The sequence below is a fragment of the Protobothrops mucrosquamatus genome, unplaced genomic scaffold (genome assembly GCF_001527695.2).
Source record: "Protobothrops mucrosquamatus isolate PMUCROS unplaced genomic scaffold, P.Mucros_1.0 scaffold1151, whole genome shotgun sequence".
Taxonomy (NCBI): domain Eukaryota; kingdom Metazoa; phylum Chordata; class Lepidosauria; order Squamata; family Viperidae; genus Protobothrops; species Protobothrops mucrosquamatus.
In genome coordinates, this window is record NW_015387366.1 from 241,981 (window position 1) to 252,687 (window position 10,707).

General features: G+C 38.1%; 1 protein-coding gene across 1 annotated transcript in view; it reads right to left on the minus strand.

Annotated features, from left to right (window-relative positions):
* The window catches only part of JAK2 (Janus kinase 2), a 75,676-nt gene that overhangs the window by 29,183 nt on the left and 35,786 nt on the right, over positions 1-10,707 (minus strand). Inside the window, exons 4-7 of the mRNA XM_015820620.1 lie at positions 7,535-7,652; positions 7,159-7,304; positions 5,908-6,229; positions 4,621-4,740 (exon numbers count right to left, since the gene is read on the minus strand). Coding sequence (XP_015676106.1) covers positions 4,621-4,740; positions 5,908-6,229; positions 7,159-7,304; positions 7,535-7,652 — 706 coding nt within the window. The remainder of the gene's footprint in view (positions 1-4,620; positions 4,741-5,907; positions 6,230-7,158; positions 7,305-7,534; positions 7,653-10,707) is intronic.

Below are 10,707 nucleotides of genomic sequence, written 5' to 3' on the forward strand. Positions count from 1 at the left end.
AGAGGGGAGGAGAGGGGAACCAGCATGCCACTCGCCCAACCACTTGTGCGGTCTGGTTCTGAAGAGGCCATGGCCCAATAGTGGGCTGCAGGCTTGGGGTTGGGGACCCCTGATCTGTACTACTAAAACACTTGTTTTAACTGGGTGAAACAGTGAATCACAGGGCAACAATTTTTGAACCAAGGGATGAAGGGTTAACTTACAAAATGCATCCAAATTCCAGGACACATTATTCCCAAGGGAATGAAATTTGGGAAAGTTGTGGCTGTTTCAGTGCTACTGGCTGCTGTTGAGAGATTGTGCCATTTGCTAATGTTGTAAATTCCTATGCTCTGTGTTTGCCTGTATTGGATAATTTGTCCCCTCTGAGAAATATTTCTATTGCTGGAAAGCCACTTTCATCACAGGCAAATCTTTATTGGAAATATGATAATTTCTTTCAGCTGGGAGGAACAACCTCTCAGAGAGAGAACATATAATAGCAGAAGAATTTCCCCCTTCTTTCACAGCTTGAAGGAGAACAGTACCTAATGTCACACTAATGAAACATCTGTCTGCAATACAAAAGGAACAGTCATCTGCATGTTTGAACAGCTAAGAAAAGGCGTTATCTAGCCACTATGTAAAACAAACAGGAAGAAGACTGGTAGAACGCATCAACGAAACCAACTAGAAGTCAGAAGACATGTTGAAAACTCTTTAATTTCACAACGTATGGACAGACTTAGCCATAGTTTCAACTGGGAAACTGTGACCATCCTAGACCAAGCCAAGTCCAAAAATGCTATGAAATTTCTAGAAGACTTCCACTCGGACAAATTAGCCATCAGTAGACACATAGGCATAAACAATATCTACATATTATACAAAGAGGCAATCAAAAAACCAAAAGGGGGAAAAAAAGACCAAAACACCTTCCCTCCAGCAATCAGCACCCAGATGAGCATAGATTAACTCGAAGATTAACATCAGACTATCAAGTAAACAAAACTCCAATCAAAGAACTGCCAAATAAGCTAGCAATAAACAGCCCAAAGAACCTCTAAGACAGGGGTGTCAAACTGCCAGCCTGTGGGCAGGATGCCATCATGCCGAAACCGCATCCACCCCATTGCTGGCAATGGAAAAAAAGTCACGATATGTTGCGACACCTCACATGATGTTGCTCTAAGACTACCCCCACCAACACTGATAGGGCAAGCCATTAGAATATATATTGAGAGCAAACCCCACTTCTTATTAGCACTGATAATGTTATCTAGTTTGGGTAATTAAATGTCTGCAAGAAAACAACCAAGTTCAGAGAGCACCAAGCATCTCTCATTTAAAAGAGTGAATGAAGCCCTCCTTCAGATTATTAACCAATAACTCCTTCAATGTAGCTAACTTTTGAGTAATCATAGTATATTGCCTCTTAGCTGGGATTTGAACTTCTGGCTTTGCCAGGTGCAAACAATCAAAGTGGCTCCAGGATTCGAGTCAAGAGGTTCTTTTATTGTTGACTCCACTGTACATAAGAATCTTGCCAGACTGTTTTCCGTGGGAAAGCCAGATATGCTTCCTCCCATCTATGAAGTCCAGACTGGAATATCTCTTAACTCTCCCCAGAGGAGCCGCCTTCCTTTCAGTCATTGATTCCACTACAGGTTTCAAGTTAATGTTAAAGTCATACACGCTATTGAGGGAAGTTAGCCCAGAAAGGAAATATTAAAAGGGCAGAAAAATATATTTTTCCTCAAAAGCATTTTTTTAAAACCAGAAACCAATCCTGGCCTCAAATCTCTTTGCCCCAACAGGAGCCAGCCCTATACAAATGCAGATGTAAAACCATCAGAAAGTTGGAGCCAGAGAACTCAAGAAGACAAAGAGAAAATCTGCATACCTCACCCAAACTCTAAGTCATTAGCCCAGCCCCAGGGAAGCAGGATATGACTTTTAGGACATAATAGGACTAACCCATTACCATCAAGTATACCAGAGAGGCACACCTAGGGTCAGGTCAGAATACCTGACACAGGAAATAGCCTCAAAGTTCATGCCACAGGAACAGGAAACTTCAAAATAAAAGGCTAGAGAGGGTATAAAAAACCCCTTGCCCATGTGCTCAGCCCTTCTCTCCTCTGCTCTTTCCTGAAGAACCATCTTTCTGCTTCTTCAATAAACTGTAACCATCTTCCCAAAGCAGTCGCCATGTTGCTTATTTATTCCCGGCTTGGATGAACCAGGATGAAGACTTTACTTCTGACACTATGACATGGGTGTCAAACTCGCAACGTCACGTGATGTGTTGCGATGTACTGTATTGTGACTTTTTTCCCATTGCTGGCAAAGGGCTGGGCGCAGTTTTGGTGTGACACATCCAGCCCGCGGGCCGGCAGTTTGACACCCCTGCACTATGAGGAAGCAATGAAGTTATTTCCTCCTCACTGAAAACATCAGCTGTATGCGCTTTTGGGGGGGGGGCAAGGAACATGATTCAAGTAGGAGAGCAAGAAGCATTAAAGTGGAAAGCTTACAATTGGTGCTGTTGACATTTCTGAATTGGAAAAAAAATGTTAGTTGCTCCCAGTGAGCATCTGGATTATGTGTTTGTAGCCAATCAATGCCCATCACAATGGAAATATGTAAAGAAACTGTGAAACAGAGTGGCAAGAATTCTTTGAAATCAGCCAAGTCTCATCTGTTATGAGCTAATTGTATTATATTGTACTGTAGTGAGTTTCACAACCTGAGGTTCAATGAAGAATATCAGATGCACTGGCCTGTTTGTTACCGGTTGCTTGAACTTCTCTTGAGGTCTTCTGATCTTTTTGGAGTATGTGCCTTTCTTAAGAGGTAGAGATTTTAAATGGGTCACAGAGTTCAACCCAATGAATAAACAAACTGAATATCTTTGCGTCACACACAGATCTAAAATTACTGAACATGGCCTTTGATCTGCTATAAAATTAATTGAAATTTTAGTTTTTTAATTTAAATAAATATTGTTGGCATCTATTACAGTCCAGCCAACCAAGCAGAAAATAAAGATTATGTTTTTCAAAAGCAAACTGAAAGGTATATCTTTCAAAGAGCCACAAAGTAGTAATGATGGGGAAATTCAATTGTCCTGACATCTGTTAGGATACAAACTCTGCAAACATGATTTTTTTTTTTGTTTACTTTGAATGACTTTAAATCACCAGATCACAGGAACTGCATGCTTCTTTCACCAAGCATGAGGCTGAATTAGATGTCCCTTCCAACTTTATGATTCTAATAAGACATCATTCAATAGCAAGGAACTATTCGTATTAACTATACTTGGTTTAAATACGCTTGAATCAAGTTTTATTTTGATTTAGCCCCTTCCTCTTTCTTGAAATATAGTGCTTGATCTATCAGTCAAAGGACACATGCTATAATCAGTGTGGAAAATGTTTATGGGCCCTGATTTAGGCCCAGGCAGTTCAGCATTTTAAAAGGTCCACATCAGTGTGTATTAGATCTCATACATATAGAAGAAGTCTTAATATAGGAGTCATTTCTCATAGATATCTGTAGACAAAAATATGTGTTCTGTACATGTAATTAATATCTAGAGAAGAGGTCCTCAACCTTTAGGGCATCGGGGACCGGTTCCATGGAGAAAGGTTTTTCCGTGGACCGGAGAGTGCGTGGTTTTGTATGCTGCATCCCATGAATGGGGTTTTGCTTGTTTGTGCGGACCAATTGCTGACATGCAGCGACCCGGTACCGGTCCACAGACCGGGGATTGGGGACCCCTGATCTAGGGTACATGTTGATTATGTCAAAACCATCAACTTTCAGAACAAACCATAATTCAATACAAGGGTATTAACAAACAATTTTACACAGGCTTAGAAAACATTCAATTTCTCAACAGAGTTATCCAACTGAGGGTGAGTGAAAATTTGCCACACTGTCATTTTTAAAATTTGTGTAAGGATGCTCTCAGGTGAGGAGAAGAAACAAACATGGATAGCTAACAAGTCAATGTTATTCAAGCCTGTTTAGATACAAATACCAATAAGTAAATCTCTCCAATATTTCCACTCTGAAATAAGACATGCATTTGGGGTTATGTGCTTCTCTGTTTTCTACCCTCAAGAATAGTAATCTCTACTTCAAATTCATTTCCAAAAAGAAGATTCGGAGTATCTAGGATTACAAATGTGGTATCTCTTTGCAACTCTTTAAAATAGCTGCATCTTTACCCATAACTGTGTTTGGGAATCGGAAAGCCATGTGGTCAATTAAAAGTACAGCAAACAGGTGGGCGATTGTTATGTTTGTGCCTCCCATCCACATATTCTAAAACGCTTCTCAGATTGGAAACTGAAACACTGTACAATGCTGACTGTAATATTTAACAAAAATAGAATAATCACCCACATTAATTTTGCAAGAGAATAAGTAAGGGTTATGATGTCATCCTCAAAACTTTCCTTTTTTAACTGGAAAATGATTGTATTGCACACTGTAGAAATTACTATTTCTATGATTGCCAACTGTGGCTGTATTAGATACCAAAGTAATGCTAAAATGCAAAGCACATTATCCAATTTATTTGACCAATTAATACACATAACACAAAGTCACCATAGTTAGCTACAGTACCAGATTCTTGCTGTCCTGCTTGTGAATGGTTACAATTCTACTTTCTCCAGAACTTTCTTGATTTGCTTGCTTAATACTGACATCTATAATATCAGGAAAATCACAGTAAATTTGTATGTCCTGCAAAAAACAAGAGCAAAAAACAATGACGCTTTGGAAGATAATCATTTTAAATATTTAGATCAAGATTTAAATCAATTCACAGAATGAAATTCTAATTTAATGTTTATAGATCTGAACTGCCAAATGCTTTAGGGGGCCCACTGCTAATAAATATATGTGATCATATGTCGCAATAAGTGAGGTCTTTAGGACAGGAGGACACCTCCTGCCCCCTTACAACATCTGCAGCAGAAATAGGGATTGGAACATAGCCATATGATCAAAACAATTAAATGAATAAAAAAACCTTCCAAAGGTTAACAAGTAGAAGGAATCCATCTGAATAAACTGTTGAAAGATTACTCCACCCTCAAGCATCAACTGCAAATTGTGGTGAAACAATTTCCAAACATTTCTCTTCTATAGTTCTAAGGAAAACCTCATGAAATACAAAGTTGTAATATTACCGTTAAGAGACAGAACATTAAAGGAAAATGTATATATCAATATCACAGTGAGAAGTTGAAAATGCCGTTTTCTGTCTTACAATAATTTCTATTGCTAAATCAGTTTTCTCTGCAGTAATAATACTGGTAATTTTAAGTAGTCCAAGTTTACAATCTTGCTGGCTTTAAGCACAAATTAAGAAGAATTACATGTGTATTAGTGCAGGGGTCCCCAACCCCCAGTCCGTGGACCAGTACTGGGCCACGGTATGCCAGCAACCGGTCCGCACAAACAAGGAAAGCCCCATCTACATGATTCAGTCAGCACACAAAACCATGCCCCCTCTGGTCCGTGGAAAAATCTCTCTCCACATAACTGGTCCCTGGTGCCCAAAAGGTTGGGGACCTCTGCATTAGTGTCCGTAGGCATATATGAATATTAAGAAGCAACATATAGCTGGAATTCCACAAGATTAACCAACCCCCTGCATCATGGAGATTGCGGAAAAGACGTAGGTGCCAACTTAGATTTACAAAGCTTTCAATCTTTCATTCTGCCCATTAATTATCTTCTGAGAAACTATCTACTTATCTACTGTGTAATTTTTAATCACTGTACAGTGTTGTTTCTAATTAGTTACTATGCATTCTCATGACAAAGCAAAATCATTCTGTCATCCAGTGACATCTTAATAGGTTTCTACTGAAGTAAGCATGAAAGAACTTGATCAAATATTACCTCATCTGCAAGCATATCACTGACATTTTGTTTTCCTCTGGAACACTGTATCCCACCATTTCCACTTATAATAATGGTTGCAAAAGATTCTGCATCTGAAGGTTCTCTTCCAGGATCCTTCACGTTAAACACTTCTGAGTAAAAGGCAGACTGGAGGGTTTCCAAATTAATGAGATACTTCAGTTTCAGATTTCTGGCAGTTGCTTTGCACTGGCTGAATTGCTGAATAAATTTCCGGAACCTGTACCTTATTCTTTTTCGTGTCAAAATATGATAATCTTGGATTTTTTTTCTGATGCATTTTGGCAAAAACATTTTGTAGCTGTGAATACAAGAACTACCAAATAAGTAATCAAACATCACTAAGAGCAATTCAAAGACAGTTATTTTTCTACAGTAAAAAAAATCAAGGGGTTTACAATTGAGCATTTGTATCACCAAATATTCTATCTACAGCCAACAGAACTAAGAACTTAAGGGGAAAAATAAATATTATACTGTATTGAAATATAGATAAAAAAAACCAATTCAAGTCTCTTGCATTTGGCTGCATTATTACCCTCCAATAAAATGAAGCACACTGCTAGCTCCTTTAAATCTGTCAATATCTGTTTTCTGCAATCCAATGTAGTATAATGGACAATATGTACATTTTAGAACTGTGGAGAGGAAATTGCTGACATACCGTAGGTCAGACATATCTTTCAGAGTTGTACATACTATACTGAAAGTTTTTGGGGAAAGTACAACAGTGAATAGAACTTTCCTCCCCCCCCTTCCATCCTTCCTTCTGCATTTTTGTCTGTGGACCCTCTAAAACAGATGACTATGCAGTACTGGGACGTGTGTGTTTGTGTGTAAAAGGAATAAAGAATTGACTTTTCTGCTTGCACAATTAGAGTTTGGGGCTTCTGCCAACAGATCTGAAAACCTCAACTACCGGTTTTGAAAAACAGTTAATAGGTTCAGAAACAGTTATTGTTCTAAATCTAATAATATCTAATCTATTCATTTTTTGGTTAAAGAAATCATGACAGAAAAGAGGAGAAATGAGTTGCCCTTGATACAACTCTTTGTCATCACTCCTTTAACTTTACTCTCATTTCTAGCAGAGGCAATTATCTTTGCCACCTAATAGCAATACTTAGATATGAATTGCAGTGATCTATCTGGATAGAATATATGAGATTGAGAATGTATTTTTACTTATGCTGTATATGTGACTGATGTGCTATTTCAAAAAATAATTACCTTACAGAATTGTAAATGGCTAATGGAGTTTGGTCCTTCTCTTTGGCCATTCTCATCATATCAAGGACAGCCATTCCAAGACATTCTTCCTGCGTTTCATGAGTCACAGCCATTGTTACCCACCCGTGGACAAAATCTTCTCGCCACTGAATCAAAAACAAGACCGAGAATTCAGGATGAGTGTTTCACGTGGGTTATTTTTACTATAACTTGAAAAATCTTCCATAAAAATCAGTCCAAACCACACAATTCAGCAGTATTTTGATGCTATTCCCAATCTTGTTATACTGAAGAGTATAACCTTTCAAGTATTTTTAGATAAGCAACATAAACATAATCAATCTACAGATCTATATAATGAGTTAACAATTTTTACCTGAGCAAATAGGTAAGACATGACAATATCGTCAAGGACGGGACTCTCTGCACTTCGAGAAACACCATACCGGTATGCTCGTACATTGCTGCTACAATACCAGTGCGGGAAATAAAATCTGTATAGAAACAGTATGTCACATATTAAAGTTTTTACTTTTTCAGAGAATAAAGTTATTAAAAACTAAATGAGATAAAATTAGGGTTTTGAGTATGTTATTCTGTCAATCAAAATTAGTTTTATTTTTTTAATTGTTACCTTTAAATTTTTTGAAAATAAACTTCATAAATTTGGCTGCTACTCAAAATTCATGGGAAGAACATTCACACAACAATTTTAGCATTTTGTTTTTCACTAAACCAAGCAGTAATTTAATGCATGTCAAATAAGTTTTCAATTTGAAATAAGATAATTATTTTCACTTAAATTGGCATTTATCTAGTAACTTTGTCAACTGACAAATAATTGTCAATCAAGCCACTAAGACAAGGACTGTTAATTAATGGGGGAAAATCTGATTCAGAGTGAAGCCTCTCTGGAAAGAATTGAAATTATTATGCAAGATTTTTTAAATAATAATAAAATAATATATATAAGGACTCAATAGGTGGACAAATATGCAAAATCCAGTCTAAACATCTGGCTGACTATACGACCAACCATAATATAAATTACTATGCTGAATGTAGCCAAGTTTGAAGATCAGACTTTTGAAGCAGCCACTGTAATCACTTCAGTCATTATTTTTTCAATGTTTTCCTAAGCCCCATATTAAAAAAAAAAGCTCTGAATTCCTGTTTAAATAAATTTCTGGTATAGAAATAAGAACATCTAAGAATATGGCTTGTGAGAAGAGAAGGCAAAAGTAGTTCTCTAGAGAAAGCTATTGGGCATGGTACAACTTCTGATGTATATCAATGTAATTCTAGATTCTGGTAGGACTGAAGAATAAACTTTCCTCACTACTGCCAATGTTATGAGGTTACGTTATGAAGCTGTGAAGAAAAGGTAGATTGTTTACCACATCAGCTATCTGATAAGGAACAAAATAATTTCATATATGTGTGAGATCAAAGACCAATCATCATGTCAGCACAACAACGTGGAAGTGTCCAACAGCCACTCTTCTAGTCTGAGGCAACTACTTCCATTAACTCAAAATTAGTTTTCAGATCTGAATAATAAAGGAAGGATACAAATTATCTGCAGAGTGACTTCAATTTGCCCTTTGCTTGCTCAGAGGCTAGTTCTACAGAATAAGGATATGAATCCTAACATACTAAAGAACTGCCCTTTTTGACAATGCACCAGTATCTCTTCATGGTCCGTATGTCGTACTTCTTCTACCATAGCTTGAATTACGTTGTGCCACAATTCAATGTTCTAGGACAAGTTTCTTAAAATGTGGTGCTAGGACTCCTGGGGATCCTCCAAAATCCTCTCAGGAGTCCTCAAATTCAGAATTATTTCTCAGTCTATGTTGAAAATAATACAATATCAAAATTCCATTAAATAATAATGAAAAGCAGTATAGCAAATTTACAGTAAATATAAGCTATAAAAACAAAATCTCCTTTGGGGTTCTTCATAATTTTTAAAAACTAAAACGAACCCTGAGGGAAAAAAGTTTAAGAAACACTGTTACAGATATATTACGTATTTCTTTCCTTTTTCCTTTATTATCCCTTTAGAATGTTTTTGTTTCACTCAATGAGATATATAACCATTAAGCCCCACTGCTACCTAATGTCAAATCTTAATAGGCAGTATTAAATATCCCAGCCCTAATTCTGACATATAATTTCAAGTTTTGATTTGATACAAGGGGTTTTGGTCTCAGCTGGGGAAGAAATTCGCCCTCTGCAACTGCGGACCTAATCAGGATACAAGAAGTGACATCTCAGTTGTTAAGACTGCCTGTAGACACAGGTAGTCCTCTCTTACCAGTGGTAATTGGGACCAGCAACTCCATTGCAATGGGAAACAGTTGTAAGGTGCAATGTCATGTAACTATGCCAACTTATGGCATTTTGAGCTGTCTCAGTTGCTGTCATTAGGCAAATCCCACATGATTGCAGCATCCCATGGTCATGTGATTGCCATTTGTGGACTTCTGCCAATTTCGCCATTGACTTCGCTTGTGAGAAGTTGGCAGTGAAGGTCACAAATGGCAATCACATAGCTACGAGATGGTTCAACATAATCTCAAGATGGCCACCAAGTGCAAGAATCATGATCACATGACCAAGGAGACATGCCAATGGCCGCATTTATGAAGACCCATCTTACATACCCCTTGTTCAGCGCTATAGCAACTTGAAACAGTTGCTGAATGAGTGAAGGTTAAACAAGGACTACCTGTGTACTATTTTCCAGGTGAGTTAAAGCCATGTAAAGGGCCAGAAAGTATTATTAGCCCATAAGGCATTTATGGTGCAGGGTACTTAAAGAAGGAATTTTACTCCTGAGTAAAAAGAATCATCAGGAGCATAAAAGATAACAAATGCGATCCTCCGATAACCTTCAGCTAAGGAAAAGGCTTGCACTGAGCACTGATCCGGACATTCTTGAACAGGGTTTTACCGAATCTTTATCAGCCATGCTGCCCTAAAATCTCTGAGTGATTCTACTGCTCAAGATTGTCAGTAAAGGGCTAAAAATAATATACTCTTATTTATGAGATCGAATTTGGGTCGGTCACCAGAACCAGAGGTGTACTCTTCCGAGCTTTCGGACTCATATTGGAGCCCATCTTCAGGGAATTTTTCTCCTACTGAAATACATGCTTTTGGCTATTCTGTGAGCCATGTTTATGTGGTGCCTTCCTACTGGCTGATTGGTGTGTTGATGGCTGGTGATTGGCTGTCATTTCCTTGTGCTGCCAAGCCCTCAGCTCCCAAGTATTTGATAAACTGGTGGTAATTCGGCACTCCTGTTAACTCTTATTTATGCCCATATATTAGAAACTCAGAGTAAAGGGGCGTTGTCTTACCTGAACGCCTTTTCTCAGCACGGAGATGGAGACTCCACCATTGGGTAGTAGACTGTATTCCTGCCCAATCAGATCAAGTCAGCCAAAGTTGCCACGCCCGTCCTGGATCGTGATCTCCAGTCTTTGACGCGAGCGTAGCCATTGACTGACAGCAAGACGTTGTGGCTCACCAAACTAACTG